This window comes from Microcebus murinus, chromosome 16, assembly GCF_040939455.1.
Source record: "Microcebus murinus isolate Inina chromosome 16, M.murinus_Inina_mat1.0, whole genome shotgun sequence".
In the NCBI taxonomy this organism is placed as follows: Eukaryota; Metazoa; Chordata; class Mammalia; order Primates; family Cheirogaleidae; genus Microcebus; species Microcebus murinus.
Genome location: NC_134119.1, coordinates 60,591,064 through 60,615,049, shown reverse-complemented (window position 1 = coordinate 60,615,049; position 23,986 = coordinate 60,591,064). Strand labels below are relative to the sequence as shown.

The 23,986-nt window shown below is 54.0% G+C and overlaps 2 protein-coding genes across 3 annotated transcripts; one reads left to right on the top strand and one right to left on the bottom strand.

The window, feature by feature from the left end:
• Positions 1-5,018: 5,018 nt before the first annotated feature.
• Positions 5,019-18,861, top strand: RASGRP4 (RAS guanyl releasing protein 4). Of its 2 annotated transcripts, XM_075993058.1 has the most exons (17): positions 5,019-5,163; positions 7,529-7,713; positions 7,907-8,009; positions 8,137-8,202; positions 8,791-8,922; positions 9,037-9,190; positions 10,367-10,540; positions 11,611-11,727; positions 12,533-12,808; positions 14,225-14,305; positions 14,393-14,497; positions 14,640-14,758; positions 14,870-15,014; positions 16,462-16,498; positions 16,577-16,711; positions 16,829-16,941; positions 17,413-18,861. In XM_075993058.1, exons 1-17 carry the CDS (start codon positions 5,141-5,143, stop codon positions 17,467-17,469), a joined length of 2,022 nt encoding a protein of 673 aa, XP_075849173.1. In that variant the 5' UTR covers positions 5,019-5,140; the 3' UTR covers positions 17,470-18,861. The 2 variants fall into 2 exon arrangements, with proteins under 2 accessions (XP_075849173.1, XP_075849172.1); XM_075993057.1 differs by lacking the exon at positions 9,037-9,190 and having other exon boundaries at positions 7,907-8,202.
• FAM98C (family with sequence similarity 98 member C) lies at positions 18,547-22,510 on the bottom strand. Its single transcript, XM_012774729.3, has 8 exons — positions 21,976-22,510; positions 21,706-21,854; positions 21,497-21,631; positions 20,960-21,165; positions 20,627-20,704; positions 20,418-20,534; positions 19,922-20,089; positions 18,547-18,891 (listed from the first exon to the last, which is right to left on the bottom strand). The coding sequence occupies exons 1-8, from the start codon at positions 22,038-22,040 to the stop codon at positions 18,748-18,750; spliced, it is 1,062 nt and encodes a 353-aa protein (XP_012630183.1). The 5' UTR covers positions 22,041-22,510; the 3' UTR covers positions 18,547-18,747.
• Positions 22,511-23,986: the final 1,476 nt, after the last annotated feature.

Sequence of the window (23,986 nt, the reverse complement as noted above, 5' to 3'; positions counted from 1 at the left end):
GCCGCTCCCTCAGGTTACCTTGGACAAGTTACTTAGCCTCTCCATGCCTCAGTTTCCCCATCTGGTAAAGGGAATATTAATAGTACCTGCCTCACCGGATTGTTGAGAGTTAAATGAGATAATTTATTTACTGCACTTAAAACAGTGCCAGTACCTTTTCAGTGTTATGTAAGTGTTGACGTTATTATTATCATTATTAAAAACCGCCAGATGAGGCTGGAATAATAGCTATAGCTATGTCTTTCATGCACCTGTTGCATTTCAGGTGCTGAGCTAAGATCTATTATATTACATCTCACTTAGTTCTCACGACAATCGTGCTGTTATTCACGTTGTTTAGAGGAGAAAATAAAAATGTGTGGTCCCTACCGTGTGTAGTTCTAAGGACACTACTCAAATAAACCAAGTAGTCCTCACAGCAATCTTGTGAGTACTCTTACAGTGCCCATTTTACACATGAAGAAAGCTGAGCACAGAGAGGTAGAGTGACTTGCCCAAGGTCACACAGAGGCAGAGTAGGGGATTTGAACCCAGAGATTCAAAGGGTTCTTAACTGTTCCACTTTACTGTCTTAATAATTACATAAAATCTCCTGATAACAAAAACCCACTTCCCCAGAGCCAGACCACGCCCCCTGGGATTCTAATCATTCCTCACCCCAGGGGCCAGCTGAACCACCAGAGGCCACTAGCTGGGCCACCCCTTTATGCAGATGAGTACCCTGGGCTTTGTAAATTGGGGAGCATGGAGCCCAGTAACCAGATCCTTCCTGCTCCTGGCTAGTGAGGACTGGCTCCCTAAGGGCTTTTGGGAGCTCAGACAGGAGCACCTCTGCAGTTCCCTGGAACAGGTGGCTGAGGGGTTTGGAGGCCCAGTTCAGGGTGCCACACACACCAGGGCCTCCCTGACAGGCAGGCAACTTCGTGACTTCAGGCCTCAGTTTCCTCATCTGTCAACTGGGCTAATTAGGAATAGTCCCTGCCTACTGGGGCCATGGGAAAGATAACAAGAGGAAATCCATCAGAGAAAAAGAAAAACCCCACCATATAATGGTATACATTAAGTTATATAAAACAATATCCTCTAGTTCAACAAAATTACATATAAAATCAATGTGTAGTAGGTTTCTAGGTGTTACATAGTTAAATATTGATGTGTTAATATAATTATGATAAATAGCACATAATTTGGTATCATATTATCGAATTACATAATTCAACATTATATAATACATAATTCTATATATACTTAGGCTAATATAATTATATAGCACAATACAATTATATGTTGTATCTATTATACATTATATAATACATAATTGCATATTAAATATTGTTTTTCCTTCAAATTTTATATATAATGTAAAATTATTCTGTGTCATTGGGACATTATACCATAAGACATTGATAGTGTTTTTCATTTTTGTCAGTCATCATTATGTGTTTTAAGACCTACCCTTGTTGCTCTGTGGACACCTGGTGTGTGGCTGTGGTGGCTTCATGGGACTCCTGGACAGCTGCCAGGAATGCATGGCACTAGCAGTGCCACTAACAGTGTGTGAGAGTTCCCCACGTCCCAACCCCCACTTGGCATTTTCCAACTTTTAATTTTTGCCAGGCCCATATGGGATGACTTGCTGTTGCTTTAATTTGCATTTCCTCAATCAGTTGCAATACCTTCTAGCATCTTCCCAGGTGCCTGTCAGAGTGTTGTGGCTCCTTGTTTGTTACCTGCTCTTCAAACTCTGCACGCTTTTCTATCAGGATTGCTGGGTTGTTTTTTTTTTCTTCCTCATTTGCAGCTGTTGCTTTTACATTCCAGATGTTAATTTCTTGTTGATTTTACACATTGCAAATACCCTTTCCCTGTCTGTCATCTGATATTTGTCCCATGGTATCCTCTTTAAGAGAAAACCCATTATTTGCATGTTATCAAATGCATCATTTTTCTGCCTTATGAGTTTCTGTGGTTTGACTCAGAAAATCTCTCCCTTTGTGGTCATGGATGTTGACTGTGCTCATTAACCACCGAGGGCCATTAAGGCCACATGTGTACAGAATAGATAAGTGCCAGGGCCTTTTGTGACATTCTTCCCTGAGGTTTTTACAGGTTCCCCAGAGCCTGGTGACAGTCCCACACTACAAGGCCTCGGCTTGGCCAGGAGGGTTAAGTCACATCTTGGAGATGCAGGCGCTGCACGAGAGAGCCGGCCACCACGCAGCACGCCACTAGAGACTGCGGGAGACCAGGGGCAAGAGGCAGGAAAAGAGAGGGTCTGAAACTATGGTATGTCACGTGATGGAAAAACTAAAAAGAATGGGCTTTGCCCCTGTGTAAATGTTCCAGCGTGGAAAAAAAATATATATCCATGGTGACTTCGTTCAGTGAAAAAAGGTGCAAAAATACACTTCTGAAAGCACCGTTTCATTGAGCTGACTAACATGAGGTTTGGCAAAATCATTCCAACAACTATGACCTATTTATTCCACCCCTGGGTACTACCCTACCAAGTGCACACTTCATGCCTAGCAAAAGGCAGGTGCTCAGATACTCGCAGTGTTAGGTCCGGACCTGAGAGGGAGGCACCTGAAGCCTTATGTGTAGTAAAATGCTGTTTTATTTTCAGCATCTGGGTGCAGATGGGTGGAGGCCAAAGAGCCTCCATCCTGAGTGAGGGGAAAGCCTTGGTTTTTTTTTTTTTTTTTTGAGACAGAGTCTTGCTCTGTTGCCCAGGCTAGAGTGAGTGCCGTGGCATCAGCCTAGCTCACAGCAACCTCAAACTCCTAGACTCAAGCAATCCTCCTGCCTCAGCCTCCCGAGTAGCTGGGACTACAGGCATGCACCACCATGCCCAGCTAATTTTTTCTATATATATTAGTTGGCCAATTAATTTCTTTCTATTTATAGTAGAGACAGGGTCTCGCTCTTGCTCAGGCTGGTTTCGAACTCCTGACCTTGAGCAATCCGCCCGCCTCGGCCTCAGCCCCGGCCCAAGCCTTGGGTTTTATAGAGGGTTTTTCTGGGTAGCTTCGTCCTTATCAGAGGTGATAGGAATGCTGGCATGGCTGCAGTTGCCTGTGGTTGAAGTTAGATTTACAGCTTTTGTTTCACGGGCTATATGATATTTTTCGGGTTCAGCACTGTTATTCACAACAGCCCCAGATTGGAAACAACTCAAATGTCCACGACAGGAAAATCAATCAATAAATCACGGGAACGGGGCCGGGCGTGGTGGCTCACGCCTGTAATCCTAGCACTTTGGGAGGCCGAGGTGGGCTGATTGCTCAAGGTCAGGAGTTCAAAACCAGCCTGAGCGAGACCCCGTCTCTACCAAAAATAGAAAGAAATTAATTGACCAACTAAAAATATATATATACAAAAAATTAGCCGGGCATGGTGGTGCATGCCTGTAGTCCCAGCTACTCGGGAGGCTGAGGCAGTAGGATCGCTGAGCCCCGGAGATTCAGGTTGCTGTGAGCGAGGCTGACGCCATGGCACTCACTCTAGCCTGGGCAACAAAGTGAGACTCTGTCTCAAAAAATAAATAAATAAAAATAGGCCGGGCGCGGTGGCTCACGCCTGTAATCCTAGCTCTCTGGGAGGCCGAGGCGGGCGGATTGCTCGAGGTCAGGAGTTCGAAACCAGCCTGAGCAAGAGCGAGACCCCGTCTCTACTATAAATAGAAAGAAATTAATTGGCCAACTAATATATATAGAAAAAACTAGCCGGGCATGGTGGCACATGCCTGTAGTCCCAGCTACTCGGGAGGCTGAGGCAGGAGGACTGCTTGAGCCCAGGAGTGTGAGGTTGCTGTGAGCTAGGCTGACGCCACGGCACTCACTCTAGCCTGGGCAACAAAGCAAGACTCTGTCTCAAAAAAATAAATAAATAAATAAATAAATAAATAAATAAATAAATAAATAAAAATAAATAAATAAATAAATCACGGAACCGGGCAACCAGAAGGAATAAACCATAGCCAAATACAATAACATGGAAGAATTGCAAAGACACGAGGTTGAGTGAAAGGAAGGGGACACAGTAAATGAGTCCCTTTATATACAGCTCAAAATGAGACGAAACTACCCGGTTAGACTTAAGGCTGGTGGTATTAATAACTTGTGTCAGTGCTAGCAAGGGGCACAGGGGGTTTATGGAAAATGACCGATGTTTCTTGATTTGTATGAATGTCACGTGGGTTTGCTCAGTTGGGGACAATTCATCAACCTAAGCACTTAATGATTTGTGCTCTTCTTTGGCATTTCAATTTTTAAAAAGTCAAGCATGACACATTTAGGTAAAAGATAAAAAAAAAAAACACACACATACTCAAAAGGAAAGTGTGTTTCTATGAGCACGGAGTTAGGTGATGTTCGTAAAGGCACACATAGCAGTTTGGATGGAGTCTTGGTCACCCCTGCCTAAGAGGGGACAGTGGATGGGGAGGGTTTACCTCCACCTGTAATGTTTTTGTAGTACGATAACACCAGGTTGTGTGAGGATTCAATGAGTTAATATTTGTAAAGCCCAGAGAGCTGTGTGTGGTACACAGTAGGTGCTACATTAAGGTTTGTTACAGTAAAGTAACAAAACGAAAATGTTGTCCAGGGTACAAATGGTACTTAAAAGTAAACTCGGGATAAAAGAAATGTAAAAAGAAATACACAAAATATATGTCTTGTGAGTTTCCATTCAAACTTCTGAGCATTACATGCACGAATATGTCCCCAGAGAAATAACAGACTTTCCTTTTGAGTGTGTGCGTTTTTTTTTTTACATAAATATTAGTCACACTTTTTTTTTTAAACCTGCTTTTACCAAAGAATGACAGTGACAGTCCTGAGACAGAAAGATGAGAGAGATAGAGGGAGCCTCTGGGCCAGAGGGTGGGGGCCGGCAGCACCGGAAACCTCAGCCCGAAGGGATCCCCGAGTGGGGGAGGGGGCCGCTGGTCTCTCCCCAGCCTCTTCCTTCCCCCCGGCCTAGGGGTGGGTGGGGAGGGGCAGTTCCTCTTTCCTTCCCAAGCACCGAGGAGGCCCCAGCTCCCTAGGGGCTGAGAAGCTGGAGCCTTGGCGAGGGGGGAGGAGCTGAGCCACGTTCTCTGCAAGACCCCCATCCTCGTCCCCGTCCCCGCAGAAGCATGAACAGGAAAGACAGCAAGAGGTGAGAGGACCCTCCCTAGCGGCCCGGAGCACCCTAAGCCCCTGGGCCTCCCACTGGAGGCAGGCTGGGGAGACACTGACGAGGGGGTAGGAGGGCGGCTCCTCTAGGAGCCAGCACGGGGGTGCCAGGTGGCAGGATGCTTGGGGAGGCCAGGGCCAGCTGGGGCCGCGCTGCTTGCATTGGAGCACCTGCGCCCATGCCTGGTCCTTCCTCCCTCTCTGGAGTTTGAGCTCCTCCTTGCCACACCCCGCCCCCCAACCTAGCTCCTTCTGCTGAATGTCCCTGTCCTCCCTGGGGTCTTCCTGGTTCCCCTCCACAGTCCCCATCCTCTGGACTGGAAACTCCGGGCTCCTGCAGGGCCCTGCCCCAGGAGAGGGGAGTGTGACGCAGGGCGAGGCGGCTCCCTGCCTCGTAAACCACCCTGACTGCCCCGACACTACCCGGGCTGGGCTGCCGTCTGCAGAGAGGGGCCTGGCGGCTGGCTGTGCCGGCAGGTTCTGGAATGAGTTTCTGTCTCCCCGGCGAGCTTGCCCTCTGTCGCCGCAGGGGCAGGTGGCGGTGGGCTCCCCAGCCTGGGTAGCCCATCCAGCCTCCAATGGGCAAAGGGATCCCTTCCCCATAATGCTCAGCAGTTTAGTGGTGGAGTCCTGGCTGCCTCATTTCCTGGCTGTGTGACCTTAGGTAAGTCACTCAACTGCTCTGTGTCTGTTTCTGTCAATAGAATAGCCACAGACCCTACCTCCGAGGGGCCTGTAAGTACTCACTCAGCAAGACAGTCTAGACCAGTGGTTCTCAAACTTGAGTTTGCATCAGAACCACCCGGAGGGCTCGTAAAACACAGGTTACTGGATTTAGCCCTAAAGTTTTTGATTTTGTAGGTCTGGGGTGGGGCTCTGAGAATTTGTATTTAAATCAAGTTCCCAGGTGATGCAGTTGGTCCTGGCTGGGGACCGTGCTTCGGGAACTGATCTAGCTGGAGCCCCCCGCCCTGGCACAGCGTCAGCCCTCAGCAAAGCCAGGCTCATTCACAGCATTCAGTCCTGACGTGCTGAGCCCTGGGGGTGTGCCGGGGTCCCCCCCATGCCGCAGGCCTGGCTCTGGTCTGCCTGATCACTCTCTCCCTCTGCACCTCAAGTTCAGCTCTCCCACTCTGGTCACCTAACAGCCTGTGACTGAGAACTAAGTCTGTTACTGAGCACTTTTGATGAAGGTCTGTGAGTTTTCCTACGAGGAAACTGAGGCCCAGAGAAATTGACTAACACAAAGTGTCACAGCCAGCAGCTCTGTCTGGAGTCCGGATTCTGCTCCCTTCCACCTCCGCCCTCCCTCCTCTCCATCACCCTCTTTCCCCAACTGGCACCGGAGCCTCAGGGAGGCACGGGGCAGTGAGAGGGTTATTTTAAAACTTTCCTTGAAGCCGCCTTGGCCCCAGGGACCCCTAGCCCAGAGGAGGCCACTTTGCGCTGGCGTTTCCTCTCCAGGGCCCTAATCTAGGGGACCCAGGCTGGAGGCTAAGACTGCATGCAGGTCCTGCCTAAGGGCTAGTGTTCGGTTTGGGGGTGTGGAGGGAGATGGCAGAATGGGGTGGAGTGGGGGAGGGGGCTTGGTGCTGACTCACTGGTCAGAAGAATCTCCCAGGCTCCTCTGGGCCAAGTTGCTCCAAGTTGGCTCCTCTGGGCCACTCCTTGAGGAGTGGTGTACACTTTTAGTAGGGGTGAAGGTGGGGAGCCGGGGAGAGGGACTCCCAGGACTCTGTGTGCAGGAGCCTGATCTCAGAAGGCTGGGCGGGGGGCGCAGGGCGGGTGTCGGAGACCAAAGGGGAATTCTGAGGGGTCGGCCTGAAGGCAGAGCCTCCTGGGCTTCCCCTGGAGGAGAGAAGTGATCCCAGGGTCTTCTGCCATGATCCCCTGGGAGGTCAGGCGTAATCCCGGCATCTGCCAACAGGAAGTGTCTCCCATGATGCCTTGAGACCAAACAGTCAACAGGAATTTGGGGCAGTGCCTGGAGGAGGAAGTCCTTATGATTACCTGGAGGGTCCTTAGCAGTCCCTGAGGGTGGGGGTCTTCTCCTGCGACCCCCTGGGGGCACATAGTGGTCTTCAGGACCTTTCCTCTGATACCCCGAAGGCAGCAGGAGTAACCCTGGGAGTTTACTTGCAGAAGAGGGTTCTTCTGATTATCCCTGGGAGATCTGGAATATTCCTGGGGGCTTCTCCCATAAGTCTGTGGTAGGTCGGGAGTAACCCTGGGGCTCTGCCTTTAGGAAGCTTCTCCCAGGGTGCCTTGGGGCACTGGGGTGAAGAGGCATTCTGGGGGTCTGCCTGAAGGAAAGGGCTCCCATGATTCGGGGTGGCGGGTACCCACAGGAAGTCCCACCAGGAATGCACGGGGAAGACAGGGACACGGGGCCGGCCCCGACAAGCCCGGCGCCACAAGACGTGCCCCAGCGCCCGGGAAATCAGCAAGGTCATGGCCTCCATGAGTCTGGGCGTGCTGAGCGAGGGCGGCTGCAGTGAGGAGGAGATGCTGGAGAAATGCATCCAGGCCTTCGGTGAGCGTCTGCCCCCCAACAGCCCCTCAGTCCCAACGCCAGGCCAGGTACCCACTTCCATCGGCCTCAGCGTTTGGGGGTATACAGTGGGCGCAGGGGCGTGTGGAACCAGGCAGTCCAGCCATCCCTGGAGGCTGTGCTGTCCGTTGCCCGGGGACCATTCTGACGCAGGGTCCCCTCCTCCCATCCCTAGACTCTGCTGGCAGCCTCCGCCATGGGGACCACATACTCAACATGGTGCTGGCCATGCACAGCTGGGTACTGCCTTCCGCCCACCTTGCTGCCCGTCTGCTGACCTTATATCCTCCCAGGACCATGAGCTGTGGGCAGAGGGCGGAGGGTGGGGACGTGAGAGCCTGGGAGATGGGGACAGGGCCAGCAGGCAGGTCTGGGACGCTGGGTAACAGAGCCTTGACCAGAACTCAAGTACCAGAAGGCTGCAGAGGGCACACAGGAGCTGAGGCGGCTGCAGATCTGTCACCTGGTCAGGTAGGGCGGGGCCAAGATTTCTGCTCCCATCACCCAAGACTCCCATCCTGCTACCCCTCAAAAGTATCTCTCAGAGACTCCCCAGCCCAGTGCCCACAGACCCACCCCCACTCCCCAAGATGCCACTTCTGAGACCCCGCTGGCTTGGTCCCTAAGACCCTTCCAGTTCTAGTCCTTAGGACCCCCACTTCCTAGAGTCCCCCAGCCAGATCCCATGGCCCTTCTCCCCACCGGTTTCCAAAGACCTCCAGCTCTGCTCCCTAAAACACCCCCTCCCACATACCCCAGCCTAGTCCTAAGACCGCCTCACCCTGTTCCCCTCAAAATTTCACTCCCAGGAGCCCCCAGTCTAGAGACCCCCCACTATCCTGCTTCTCATCAGTCCCACTTCCAAGAGATCCCCCCAGTCTGTGTTAAGAGACCCCCATCCTACTCCAGAGATCTCCCGCGTCTGGTGCCCCTCCAAACCAACCCTCACCTTCCAGAGACCCCCTAGCTCTGCACCTAGAGATTCCTCAGCCCGAGGGACCCCTTGTAGAGACCCCACCCACCCGCAGCTCCATCTCACCATCTCTAAACCACTCTCAGGTACTGGCTGACTCAACACCCGGAGGCGGTGCACCAGGAGCCCCAGCTGGAAGAAGTCATAGGTCGTTTCTGGGCCACTGTGGCCCAGGAGGGCAACTTGGCCCAGAGGAGCCTGGGAGATTCTTCCAACCAGTGAGTCAGCACCAAGCCCCCTCCCCCGCTCTACCCCCATTCCGCCATCTCCCTCCACACCCCCAAACCCTCAGCTTGGAGCTGCTCCAATACCCTCCCCCTCTTGGCCCCCAGCCTGAGCCCTGGTGGCCCCGGGCCCCCGGCCCCCATGAGCAGCCCGAGCCTGGGCAAAAAGTGCAAGGTGTCCCTGCTTTTCGACCACTTGGAGGCGGGGGAGCTGGCCCAGCACCTCACTTACCTGGAGTTCCGGTCCTTCCAGGCCATCACGGTGAGGACCCCCCTTCCCCTCCCTGCCCCAAGCAGAGGACAGATGTGGGGTGGGGCTGGCGGGGGCCAGGCAGGACTGAAAGGACCCCTGCATGGGCATCCAAGCAGGCATCTCAGATTCTTAAACTGTCAAACCTGGTGCTGGCGGCTCTAGGAAAATGAATTAAGCTGGCTGAGCACAGAGTCCCTGGGTTCAAGTCCCATCAGCCCCTTCTGACCTGTGTCACTTTGAACTAGTTTCTCAACCTCTCTGGAACTCATTTGTAGAATGGAGGTCATAATACCCCATTGGATGGTTGGGGAATCAAATGAATATATCTGAGTTAAAATGCTTATTGCAGTGCCTGGCACTCAGTAAGTGCTCAGAATATTTGATCGCTTATTTATTCAGGAAGCATTTAAATTCACCATGCCTCAGTTTCCTCATCTGTAAAAAGGGGATATTAACAGTCCATGCCTCGTAGGAACAGTGCCTGGTCCAGAGTAGATGCTGTCTGGTGGAACAATTTGAAATTTCCATATTTTACCTAACCAAATGTCAATTTCATGTGCTTCAGTATATATGTGTGCGTTAGCTTTTGCCATGTTGACGTCATAGTTTCAAGGGAAGGTGGGGATCTGGTTCCTTAATGTGGAAATTTCCTGATCATGTATGTGTGTGTGTGTGTGTGTAAATATACAAACATACATGGTACAGTGGATGTGCGTGTGGAATATCTGCTCTTTGAGCAGAACAAATAGACGTTGATTTCAATCCTCATCTCCGTCCTCCCCTTTGCTGATTGTATACCAATCAGGTATACAGCAAGAGCATACAGATGCACACCTGTGTGACCCTGGGCAAATTACTTGTCCTCTCTGTGCCTCAATTTGCCTCATCTCTAAAATGGGAATAATAACAGTACTCACCTCTTAGAGTTATGAGGATTAAATTAGTTAATACGATAAAGTGCTCAGAATAGTGTCTGGCTTTAAACATTTTTCCTCAGATGAGAGAGGACCCTGGGGAAGTCAGGGACATGTGGCAGCCGCGGGGCGGTGGTGGTGGTGACAGATGACAAAGGTCACTCAGACTAGACCAGGCTAGGACTTCAGAGGTTGTGACTGCTTGGAGAATGGTGTGTGAGGGGCAGGGCCTGAGCCCCACCGCCCACCCTGACGGCCACCTCGCCCCCAGCCGCAGGACCTGCGGAGCTACGTGTTGCAGGGCTCGGTGCGGGGCTGCCCGGCCCTGGAGGGTTCCGTGGGCCTCAGCAACAGCGTGTCCCGCTGGGTGCAGGTCATGGTGCTCAGCCGTCCCGGACCCGCACAGCGCGCTCAGGTGCTGGACAAGTTCATTCAGGTGGCGCAGGTAAAGCCCGCCTGCCTTCCGCGCGCTCTCCGGCGCCAGCCCCGCGGGGCTGCTCTCCCGGCCCCCGCCCCTTCGGGGCCATCCCGGCCGTGACGTCACGCATCTCCCTGCCTCGCACCGCACCGGAGGCCACAGTTGGGACTCTCTAACCCGGACTGTGACTTTTCCCTCGGCCTTGGCATCACCGCATCCAATCTGCCTTGGCCCTAGACGTGGCTGTTAACGAAGTCCCTCCTGGCCGGGTCTCCTAAGCCCTGAGCCAGAATATTCTATTCCCAGGACAAGGAATGCGTCCCTCCCGTGCCCCACCTTTGCCTCCACCAAGCCCTCCAGCCCCTGCGCCCCCTTCAGACAGTGACCGCACCCCTCCCCATCACGGCGGCTCCTCCCTTCCCCGCCCCCTAGCGTTACGCACCTCCCCTCCCCCCCACACCCTCCCTCCCTTCTGGGGAAAAGGGAAGCCCGTGGCCACACCCCCTTGTGCATTTCCACGCAGACCACGCCCTCCCCTGGCGCTTCCCTCGCTCTGCTTCCTCCTGCCAGCTCTCTTGTCGTCCCCCCCTCCCCCGGGGGTCTCCTTGGTCTGAGCATCCTCCACTCTTCCCAGGCCCCGCTCTCCAAAGCGACCTCTGCCCTTCAAATTCGGGAAAAGGGAGGGTGAGGGAATGCCCCTGATGCCCGCGTGACCCCACAGCTGTGTGCATCTGTCTGACCCCTGCATCTCTCTCCCGCCCCACTCACCTGTGCCCGGTCCCGACTCCTGCCCAGAACCCACACCTTCTTGTCTCCCCTCCCGTCTGACACACGCCTGTGTATTCCCCAAATCTGTCCCTCTCCCATGCTCGCCTGTTTCCCACATTTTCTAACCTCCCATCAGCCCATCACCTGCCCCACCAGTACCCCCCCAAGATAACAATCTGACACCCCTTGAGGCCACGCGCCTGCTTGTGGCCCACTCCCGCACTGGGCCACTGCTGCACACGCCCTGGACCCCAAGTCACCTGGGATGTTCTCATGTGACTTGCCTGTGCTACAACACCTGCCATCTCTGTGCCCCGCCTCCCTCCCAGAGTCTCCACCAGCTGCAGAATTTCAACACCCTGATGGCGGTCACCGGGGGCCTGTGTCATAGTGCCATCTCCAGGCTCAAGGACTCCCACACTCTCCTGAGCCCTGACAGTACCAAGGTGAACCCCCACTACCCTCCTCAAAGTCCAAGTGGGCAGCTGACCTGAACCCCACCTTTAAATTCCCCAACCCCTGCCCATCCCTGCCCAGGAGCCCTGGACCCACCCGAGGACCTGCCCCTCCAAACCCTGCAGACCTCCAGGCTCTGTCCCCATTTCCCACCTTGTCACCCACCCACCCTCGGGCTGACCCCTCTCCGCTCTCAGAGTGCCTGGGCCTGAGCCGGGCGGTGAGGGAGGCAGATGCTAACAGAACTTGCAGTCCGGGTGGGGAGCTAAGACACACGCCCAACGATGCCAACATGTGTGCCACCCAAAGCGGACGGAGCATGGGCTAGAGATGTCCTGGGAGGTGTCTGAGAAGAGTGAGGCATTCCTGAGTGGGGCGTGTGGCTGAGGCCAGGAAGTGGCAGGAAGTTAGGCTGGAGATGCCCAGGGGAAGAGCCTGCAGAGCGAGCGGGGCTAAGGTGCTTGGGCTTTATCCAGAGGGCAATGGGGAGCTAGGGAAGGTTAGGGAGTGATGGCACATGCATGATTTCTCAGGTTTTTGAGAAATCGCTCTAGCCTGGGGACTGGGGGACAGTGGGGCCTCTCTGAGATGGGCACCCAAGAGGAAGAGCAGTTTGGGGAAGATGCAGAGACCAATGTGGGACATGGAGGGACTCAGGTGGTGTCCTAAATGCCGCTGGGCCCCTGGGGGTCTGGAGCCCACCCAGGAGGCTGCTAGGACACTCCCCTCCAGGGGGCCAGGGAACAGAACTGCCCTCCCGATAACATGGCCCCACGACATGTCCCTCGCACACAGGCCCTGCTGGAACTGACTGAGCTCCTCGCCTCCCACAACAACTACGCCCGCTACCGCCGCACCTGGGCCGGCTGCACGGGCTTCCGGCTGCCGGTGCTGGGAGTGCACCTCAAGGACCTGGTGTCCCTGCACGAGGCACAGCCCGACAGGTTGCCTGATGGCCGCCTGCACCTGCCCAAGCTGAACAGCCTCTACCTGCGGCTGCAGGAGCTGGCGGCGCTGCAGGGCCAGCAGCCGCCCTGCAGTGCCAACGAGGACCTGCTGCATCTGCTCACGGTGAGCTGCCTGCCCTGCCCGGCTGGGCGCCCAGGGGCCGAGCGAGGAGACTGAGATTTAGGGTTCCGGGCGGGTGAGGGTCTGCAGGACCAGGGTAGAATCAGGCTTGGAGCTCACAGGCTCTGAAGCCAGAGCTTCTAGGTTTTTTTTCTAGCGATCTTAGGCGAGTCACTTCGCCCCTTTGCCTCAGTTTCCTTATCTGCAAAATGGGAATAATAATACAACCCACTTTGGAGGATGGTTGAGGAGAATCAACCAATAATATAATTCATATAAAGTGCTTCAAACAGCCTCTGGAGCTCAGCGACCACTCCATAAGTGACGCACCTTGATCCTCCTGGCAACTCAAATATCCACTGATCCAAGCTCTGGGACTGTTTGGGGCTTTCACAGTCCTGAACGCCAGGCTTCTGAGCTTCTCGGGCCAATGGTCCAAAGTTCTAAGCTTTGACATATCCAGGAATCCAAGCCAAAAGCGTGTAACAGTTATTGATCATTCCTATGTCCCAGGCACTGCGTTAAAAAAAAAAAAAACTCCATAGATCTCCTCATTCCATCTTACAAACCTGTGAGGCAGGGACCCTCATTGTGCCCATTCTATGGATTGGGAAACTGAGGCCCAGCAAGGCGAGATCACTTGCCCATTGTCCCACAGCAGTAAAACCAGGATTTGAATCCAGGCAGGCCGGCCTCCGAGCCCACACTGTGGCCTGGGACTGTGGGTGCAGGATCCGGCTACACTTTCCCTCAGTTTTTGAACTGAGTCTGGGATGCTAAGGGCCATGGAGTTTAAAACTGGAAAGTTGACTTGCTATGACAGAACCAGCGACGTAATTGGCAGGTCTGGCACAAAATGAAAACGTGGGCCTCCTCGTTCAAAGTTATTAAGAATTTCAGGACGGTGACGGCAGGGCATTCAGGCAAGGGGGGCTTCTGCAGGGTCTCCGGCCTGTGAAGCCGGCCCTGCCCGAGATGTGGGTGCTTATGGCCCTTCTTGCTCTGCTGCTCCTGGAAGGCCATCAGCCCAAGTGTTCTTGAGCACCTGCTGTGCGCCCGAGGCAGCCAGCGGGTCAGACAAACAATGGCTGTTCTGGAGGGGTTGATGTTCCAGTGGGGACAACGGCCAATGAAAGTGACAAACATCGCCAGGCTTAGCCCATAAGTGCTGGAGGGAAAACAATGGGACAGGGGTGCGATTTTAAACAGGGAGATCATAAAAGACGTCAGCGGGAAGACGCATGTCTAGAGGGGGAAGGGACAGTGTGGAGTGAGGGGGCTGTAGTGGGAGAGATCTTAGGGGTGCCCAAAGAAAAGGGGCTTTGGGAAGAGGACGGAGAGTGGCGGCCCAGGCCGGGACGCGGGCTGCAGGCAGGAGGACGGAGACAGAGCGGTCTGCCCCGCCCCTGCCCGCGCCAGCTTTCCCTGGATCTCTTCTACACGGAGGACGAGATCTACGAGCTTTCTTACGCCCGGGAGCCCCGCTGTCCCAAGAGTCTGGTGAGACCTGACCCCTGACCTCTGACCCTCCTCCCCCTCCTCTGCCCAAGCCTATGCGCTAACTGTGCCCCTCTGTCCCTGCCCCAGCCGCCCTCCCCCTTCAAGGCACCACTGGTGGTAGAGTGGGCCCCTGGTGTGACGCCCAGGCCGGACAGGGTCACCCTCGGTCGGCACGTGGAGCAGCTGGTGGAGGTAAGGAGGGGACAGTGGCCTGGCCCCTGGGGTCCAGGTGGGAGACACCTGCATGGCCCTGTCCCCTGCAGAGGGGGCTCCGAGGCTGCAGGACTCACACTGGCTGACTGGGCCACCTCTGCCTCCCCACGCTGCTCCCAAGTCTGTATTCAAGAATTATGACCCTGAAGGCCGAGGAACCATCTCCCAGGAGGACTTCGAGCGGCTCTCGGGCAACTTCCCCTTTGCCTGCCATGGGCTTCACCCACCTCCCCGCCAGGGGTAAGCGGTCCTGACTCCTGGGTCCCCCAAAGACGAGGACACTGGGGTTGGCTGGACACCCACTGGGAGAAGCAGGGGCTGGGCGTGCTGAGGCTCCGTCTCTGTCCCCAGGAGAGGCTCCTTCAGCAGAGAGGAGCTGACGGGGTACCTGCTCCGCGCCAGCGCCATCTGCTCCAAGCTGGGCCTGGCCTTCCTGCACACCTTCCACGAGGTCACCCTCCGCAAGCCCACCTTCTGTGACAGCTGCAGTGGCTTCGTGAGCACTCTGCCCCTGGGGTCCCCTCCCCTAGAGACCCCCAATTCCTCACGGCCGGGCTCAGAAAACCAGCCCTGCCCTGGGGCACACACAGCCCCCAGATTCCAGAAAATTCTCCAGCCTCAGATAATCCCCACATTTCATATAAACCCAAAACACCAGATACGCCCTACATTCTAGATAGTCTCCAAACTCTAGATAATGCCCAAATTCCAGATAATTCCCAAATCCCAGACCATCTCCAAACTGGACAGTTGCCAAACTGTGGCTAATCTCTGAAACTCCAGATAATCCACAAACCTGGGTAGACTATGTCCAAACAGAATCAGTCTCCAAATCTCTAGACTCCAGACCAAACCATAGATAATTTCCAAATTTAAGGTATCCTCAAACTCTGGGTAACAGACAAATCTCTCAATCTCCAAACCAACACTAATCCACAACCTTGGATTACTTCCCAATTCATTTGTTCACTCACTAAATATTTACTGAGCACCTCCTATGTGTCTGGCGGTTCTAAGCTCTGAGGATACAGCAGGAACACAAACAACAGATACAATCCCTGCCTATAAAACTGACATTTTATTGTTTTCTATTTTAATTCCTTTTTAGAGACAGAGTCTCACTCTGTCACCCAGGCTGGAGTGCAGTGGCACAATCATTGCCCACTATAGCCCTAAACTCCTGGGTTCAAGCAATCCACCCACCTCAGCAGCCTCCTGAGTAGCTGCGACTACAGGCGTGTGCCACCGTGCCCAGCTATTTTTAAAATTGTTTTTGTAGGCCAGGCGCAGTGGCTCGTACCTGTAATCCTAGCACTCTGGGAGGCTGAGGTGGGAGGATTGCTTGAGCTCAGGAGTTCAAAACCAGCCTGAACAAGAGCGAGACTCCGTCTCTACTATAAATAGAAAGAAATTAGCCAAAACAACTAAAAATAGAAAAAATTAGCTGGGCATGGTGGTGCATGCTTGTAGTCCCAGCTACCCGGGAGGCTGAGGCAGGAGGGTCACTTGAGCCTAGGAGTTTGAGGTTGCTGCGAGCTAGGCCGACGCCACGGCACTCTACCCCAGGCAACACAGTGAGACTCTGTCACAAAAAAAAAGAAAAAAATTGTTTTTGTAGAGACGGGGTCTCACTATACTGCCCCGACTAGTCTCAAACTCCTGACCTCAAGGGATCCTCCTGCCTCAGCCTCCTTAAATGCTGGGTTTACAGGTGTAAGCATCATCCCTCACCGAGAATTTACAGTAACTCCTAATTTCTCCTAATTCTAATATCTTAGATGATTCCCCAAACTTGCGATATTTTAATTTCTTCGATTCCAATTAAATCTCCAGCCTTGAGAATTTTCAGAATCTGGGTAGCTTCTATACTTCCGCACCCCTTCCTCCAATCCATAGCCCTCCCTCCCCTAGGCTGGGTAACCTATTCTGCTTTCTCTTCCCAGCTCTGGGGTGTCACCAAGCAAGGCTACCGCTGTCGGGGTGAGTGGGGCAGCGGCGAGTGGGAAGAATGGAGGGCATAGATTGGGCCTCTGGCCGTTAACCTCTGCCTTCCCCCAGACTGTGGGCTGTGTTGCCACAAACACTGCAGAGACCAAGTGAAGGTGGAGTGTAAGAGGAGGCCGGGGGTCAAGAGCGATGTGGGCCCCCCAGGAGCCCCGGTCCCACCCACACCAAGCCCCCCTGCCAGCTGTGGTAAGACCCAGAGCAGAGCAGTCCTGCGGAGGAAGCTGGTGGATGGGGATGAAGTCCACGGTCATGAGGCCCTCCCCATTATACTCACATCCCTTCCACGCACCACTCCACAAACAGGCTCCGAGGAAAATCTCTCCGACACACTATCCCTGGAACCTGAGACTAGGTGCCACCTTCGCCATGCTTGGACCCAGACAGAGGCCACACACCCTTCCTGGGAACCAGAGATGGTGAGAAGGAACTGCTCCCTACCCAGCTGCATACAGGGGAGACGGGTCACTTTGCCTGGGGAAACCAGACAGAACAATAGAAAAGTAAAAATATGCATAAGTCTTCTATTGCTAGGGCAGGAGGGTATAGGTACTAGTTCATTTGTAATGTTGATGGAAAAATACAGATTTTAATGTGTTGGGGGAATAAAGGAGGTTAACCACCAGTAGAATGGAAAAAAGGATTTAGGGAGAAAAAAAAAACCAGTAAGATGGCAACAATAAGGCCAAATAGATCAGAAACTACAATAAATGTCAGTGGCATAAATTCTGCTATTCAAGGGCACAGACTCTCAGGTTAGATTAAAAACTGAGTCCAAGGGGACATTCATTCATCCATTTACCAGTCTGGGTGAGGCAATGCTCCTGGTGGTGAAATGTCTTCTAGGTATCTTATGTTCCCCGAATCACCCGAGGTCTTCCTCCTTCCAGGTCCCCTGCCCAGCGATGGCCCCGTCACCCACCTCGCCCTCCAAGCTGGATTCTTAGACATCACCTCAGTCTCCTCTCTCCCTTCCCCCAGTCAGTCCCACATCCTGCCCTCAGCCTCCAGCAGGGCCCCCAAAGGCACTCCCTGTTTGGTGACATGTCCATCATCTCTTACCCTGGAAGTTATTTTCTTCTCTTGCATCACAGTGGGTACTGATCATACTTCCCTTTTCCTGCACTGAGTATCTGTGTAGCTCTGTGTTCGCTGTATTTAGACTCAGGGATGATGTCACCGCCTCTCTCAACTTCTGTTTCACACATAAGGAGACTGAGGCTTGGGGAGCTTAGGCTGCTGGTGCAAGACAGCAGAGATGCCCAGGACTGGAGGCAGGACTCAAAAGAGCGGGTAGTTCCAGACTCTGGGCTTCCGGAGACGGGAGAGAAGGCTGGGAAGGGGATGGAACAGGAGCCTGCGAACCTCTAAGTCAGATCACAGCCCTTCTCTGCTTGGAGTCCTCACTGCGGCCCACAAAGCCCCACACGATCCGCCCCAACACCTCTCTGACCTCACCTCCTTACCCTACTTCAGTTACACTGGTCTTGATGTTTCCTGAACATGCCTGAAATACTCCTACCTCAGGGCCTTTGCACTGGCTGTTCCCTCTGCCTGGAACGTTCTTCCCGAGGCCCACCTGGCCCCCTCCCTGGTACTTCGCTCCAGTGGCCCCTTCTCCGTGAGGCTTCTATGACCATAATCAAAGATGAAGCCCCCCCCCCAGTCCCCATCCTGCCTCCCTGCTTTATTTTCACAGAACTTTCCCATCTGACAAACCAGACATCTTACCCGGTCCCATGCGAATGTCAGCTCCAGGACAGCGGGGATTTCTGTCCACGTCTTTCCCTGCCGTGTTGCCGGTGCCTAGAACACGGCTGGCATGTGTGGACACCTGACAAATGTTCGTCCAGTGCCTGAATATACCCTTCCCCACGCCCACAGGAAGGGACAGATACATTGCTGAAGAGTAAAGGACTTTGCAGGTCAGAGCAACAGGGGCCTGTCCAGGCCCAAGGAGCAGAGACTTGTACCCCCTCAAGACCGAAGCACCCCAACCCAGCCCTGCAGAAATAGGTCCTGTGGCTGTTATAAATTAAATTTATTTTTCAGAAAACTCGGTTCTTGGTGTTGAGTGGTGGATGGGGCTAGGACTTTAGGGGCCTCAGGTACAGGGGATGGGGGGCTTTGGTGCCAAGTACCAAGGGAAAGCCTCAAACTGACTCCCCAGGGCTTACCGCTGGCATCAGCATCTCGTGGAGGAGCCCCCTGCCAGCGGTCCCGCTTCACTTCTTCTTCTTCTTGCGGCCCCGATACTGGCGGCCCGGCCTCTGCCCACCCCCGTCTTCTCTCCGGTCTCGCCAGCTGGGCATGGGAGCCTCCAGCTCATTTGGGCGGCCCCCCCGGTCTGGCACGTTGCCCATAAGCACCTGAGAGGTGATCAGACTTGAATTTCAGAGGAAAAAAAGAAACTTGGACAAGGGGGCCAGAAAGCAAAGGCATGAGGTGGAAGAAGGAAACGCCACTGTCCACTATTTAGGTATAGTGGCTGGGCGACAGGGGACTGAATCGGCGGAAGATACAGGCGTGAAGCTTTCGAGAACTGGGTTCCAAGGGCCTCAGCAAGAAGGAAATGAAGGGGAAGGTGACAACAGAGGTCCAAGTCCCCACCCAGCATCAACAAGGGTGCCCCAACTTAGTCTATTTCATATATGGGGCTTTGTACATTTCCAGCAAACTAGTGTTTTTCTTCTAAATATCCATCATTTGGGCACCACCTGTAATATTATTTATTTACTATATTTCCTTAAAGTAAATCTCTTTTTTCTTATATTTTGCCTTACTCTTTGCTATGCTAGAGTTTACGCATTCACATAAGTGTTATATAAGACTAGTTCGGTATGAGGCTAGATTCCTAATCGTTTAAACAAGCGTATTTCTGGTTTTTAAAAATGGTTTTAAAAAAATAATACAGGCCGGGCGCGGTGGCTCACGCCTGTAATCCTAGCTTTCTGGGAGGCCGAGGCGGGCAGATTGCTCGAGGTCAGGAGTTCGAAACCAGTCTGAGCAAGAGCAGGACCCTGTCTCTATTATAAATAGAAAGTAATTGGCCAATTAATATATATAGGAAAAAAAATAATACGATAGGGTGAGGTGGTGGGGAAGGATTTTAAGCCTAAGGCAAGAGGTAGACAAGGGCTCAGTAAATAGCAGGACTTTGTCTTCAAGTCACTGGGGAACTGTGGGAGGGTTCTGCACTAGGGAAGTACAAGGTCAGATTTTTTTTGTGTGTGAGAAAGATCCTTCCAGCGCCCACTTGGATCCAAGTGGGTAGATTAGAGGCAGTGAGTCCGGAGGCCAGGGACCCAGGTGGGCAGGACAAGTTTGGACAGGGGCAAAGGCTAAAGGGCCAATTTGCAGGCCAAGGATGCCAGGCCTTTCCTCACCCCAGATACCCACCTTGTTAACTGCACAGCAGGTCCCTCGGCGGGCAGCCACGCTGGTGGCTGGGACGAGACGAGACAGGTCGGCTCGGGCAGCCAGGACATGTGCAATGGAGACATCTGATTCTGGGGTCAGAAGCTCTCGAATCGGGATCAGCACGGCCTTCATGGCCTCTCCTTGGGCCTGGTGGGGGAAGGGGTGGCATGGGGAAGGTGCCCAGGAACCCTCCCCAGGGGAAATCTGTCATCTTGGGAGCGTCTCTTCCCCCACTCAGGGCTTCACTGCTGACATCACTAAAGAAGGAGGATAGATCTGAAGATGCTCCCAGCTTAGAGCTGGGAATTGACAATCCCCTGGGAGCCCTGAGATTCTAGAAGCCCCCAAACTCACAAAATTGTAAAATTGCCTAAGCCTCAGAACCTCCAAGAGGGTAATATTTCTGACCCTCATTCCTCCTCCCTGCAGCTGTAGCCCCCACAGCCCTGCTCCTGCCAAGGTCCTTTGCCCACACCTCTGCCCGATCACTCCAGTGGAAAGCCGATGTCGTGAGGTCAAGGCGCTTGAGGAGGAGGCAGCGGCGGGAGCAGTACTGATCTCTCAGGCTTTGGGACAGAGACTCCAATGCTTCCTGGGAGAGAAAGTCTTAGTCATGCCAGCGGTCCCTGTCACTCCCATCTCTGGATGAGGACACTGTTCACATCCGGCCACACACAGTCTTACCCATCTGGGTGCATCTAGCGCACAGCTGAGGAGAGGCTGCATGGACCCTGGGGGCAAGGAAGGCAGCAGTTCTGAGATCTGATGGGAGAAGAAGTGAGGCCAACAGGGGTAGAAAGAGGATGGACTCCTTGTAGACCCCAGTTCCCCGTGGACCCCAGTTCTCCGTGGCCCTCAGGGCTAGGCAATGGAAACAAGAATGGCCCTCACGGCTCTGGAAAAACATGCCTGTGGGTGGGGCACTCCTGCCACACTGCTTTGGAGAAAGGATCCATGCCCTCTCCCCCTCCCTGGAAAGTGGAGTAGCCCGGGTGAGGAAGGGGCTCTGACTCTCACCTTAGCATGCAATTCCTGCAGCAGCCGGCTGGCAGGGGTCCCGGGGGTAGGTCTGGGCAGCCCCAGGGCTTGGAGGGTAAGACTTAGTTCCTGGACCATGCCAGCTCCCTCTTCTGCCCCTTCCCCCGGGGAAGACACAGGGCTGGGATCCAGCGAGGCATGCAAGCGCAAGAGGCGGGCAGCCTGGAGCTCCGAGCAAAGAAAACCTGAAAGTAGGAAAAGGGAGTGGTGCAATCAAGGGTTGCTACTCCATCCACCATAATCAACAAGCTACAGGCCCTTTTACTCCTGCCCACCTGGAACCCTGGCTCCACCTCCAAAATAAACACCACCTCGAGATCCTGCCTCCTTCTCCTCGCAATTCGACTCCCGCCCACCTGCCCGCCTCCTGGCCCAACCCACTTGAGCTACCAGACCCACCCACAAAAGTCTAGCCCCGCCCACCTCAGAGCCCTATGCCCGCCCTAAAGTTCTGACCACGCCCTCCTGGAGCCTCGGCTCTCCCACCACCGCACCCCAGGCCGGCCCCCGGCTCACGCAGCAGGCGCAGGCCCGCGTCGGGCTCCCGTAGCGCGGCCGCGCAGTCTCCGCCGCAGAGCGCGCGATCCGGGCAGTGCAACCCCCGCAGCAGGCCAGCCAACTGTCGCAGAAATTCCTCCTCTGCGTCCGGGCCTGCAGCGGGCGGGACGTCAGGGCGCGGCGGAAGCCGCGGCTCCATCCCTCCGGCTCTCCTGCCCCACGCGTACCGTGGCCGGCGCTCAGCACGTCGGCGCCCTCCTCTGGCCGCTGCTCCAGGGCGCCCAGACTCGCCAGCTCCGCCGCCAGCCGCCCGCAGAGAGCCCTGAAGTCTGGGCACGAGGCGCCCCGCGACGCCGCCCCCGGGAAACCCCCGTACCTGCGGCGGGGCCGAGGCCGTGGGAGGGGTCGGGGAGGTCAGCGAGGATCCCCGCCCGTCCGCGTCCTGAGGGCAAACCTGCCGTTCCTGCACCCACCAGCGACACCGCACGCCCGCTTACCCCAGAGCCAGCAGGTCCCGGGCCACCGCGGCCCCCTCCCGCGCTCCCGCTTCCGCCCCCTCCATGAAAGCGTCTCCTCCGCGCCGGGTGCGCGCCCCCTGCCGGCAGGCGGTAGGCCCCGCCCCTGGAGCGCCGCGCGCACGCGGCCCCCGGCACGTAGTGCGGCGGCTCCGACCAATCAGCCTCTTCTCGCGAGGGGGCTTCGGGCTCCAATTGGCGCAGGAGGAGGCAGAACCCGCCCCACGCCCGCCAGCACCGCCCCTCGGATAACCTGTCCTGGGTTTGGGAACGCCCCCTGGCGCTGTGCATTCCAGAGCGTGCTGAAGTTCAGGTCCCCGCTGTCACCCGCTGTTACCGGGTGTCGCTACCATGGCGACATAAAAGCAACTTCTGTTTCCTTGTCTTCAGCTTCCCTCAGTTGCTTCTGCTCTTAAAGCAGAGTGTTGTTCACACAACTCTGCCCTAAAACCATAAACTCGCTTCCTCTTTTCTGCCTTAGGGTCGGAATAATGTTAGGGACCCAGGAATCCCGGCTCGCCCCTCACACCCACTCCCCACCACAGCTAGGCCCGCTCGTCGAGCACAATGTCCCCTTTGGGCCTTGGAGTCAGCAGGCACAATACGCCATAGTTATTAAGAGATTGCACCCTAGCAGTCAGGCAAACAAGGGTTAGGGTTTGACTCCCCTATTCATCAGCTCTGTGTTCCTGCCAAATTGTTTCCCATCCGTATAATGAGGATAATAACAGCACCTACCTCTTAAGAGCTGTTTGTGAGGATTAGAGTCCTGTATGTAAAAAGTGCTTAGCAGACATATAGGGGGTACACAATTAAAAATAACAACTAACGTATTAAGCATTTAGTGTGTGCTATTGGGTTAAAGTATCTTATCCCCATTTTACAGAAGAGAAAACTGAGGCTCAGAGAGGATAAGTCACAGAGCGGTGGTGCCAGGACTCAAAGATCTAATTCCAAATTCCATGTTCTTTAACCACCAAATCTATTTCTTCTGTTATCGCTGCTGCTTTTATTGCTGTTGTTAATAATGGTTGCAGATCTAATCTCTTCCTTACTCTATCCTGGTTTCCAGCAGTTCCTAGATAATTCTGCTGAGAGGGGGAGTGAACTGGGAGCCTCCGGGAAGAATGGAGGGCCAGAGTTTGTTCCTCAGGGGCAGAGCCTGCCTTTAATAGTGTCTCTCTAGAGCCCTTATTACTCCAAGGCGTGCACTCAAGGGACCATTTGTTGACCTCAATAAAACATTTAGAACTGCTCAGGTTCAACGATTGTTGGGAGCTATGTAAAAAAAAATTGCTCAGTCCAAAAACTTGGACGTATAACCTTGACTCCTCTCCTTATATCAAACCCCATATATAAATCTGTGGATACTACCTTCAAAATAGAGCCAGTATCTGCCGGCTTCTCTGCACTCCGCTGCACTCACTCTGGTCCTGTCCACCATTGAATTATGCTGGATGGTCACAGCAGCCTTGTCACCATTAGCCTGCACCCACCCCGACTGCACGCCCAGTCTGTTCATTGCCCACAGGCAACAGAGAACACCTGAATCGGTCCACATCCCTCCCACAGCCTTGCACTGGCTGTTCCCTTTCCTTGGAATGCTCTTTCCTGCAAACATCCGCAGGACTCCCTCACCTCCTTCAGGGCTTAATTATTCAACTGCCAGCTCCTGTGTGTGCCCTAACCTGACCACTCTGGCCAAAACTGCCTGTATCCCCCCATCCCCACTTTATTTTTTCTTTATAGTTTATATCAGGCGTCCTCAAACTACGGCCTGCGGGTGTTTTTGCCCGTTTGTTTTTTTACTTCCAAATAAGATATGTGCAGTATGCATAGGAATTTGTTCATAGTTTTTTTATTTATTTATTTATTTATTTATTTTTTTATTTATTTATTTATTTTTTTGAGACAGAGTCTCGCTTTGTTGCCTAGGCTAGAGTGAGTGCCATGGCGTCAGCCTAGCTCACAGCAACCTCAAACTCCTGGGCTC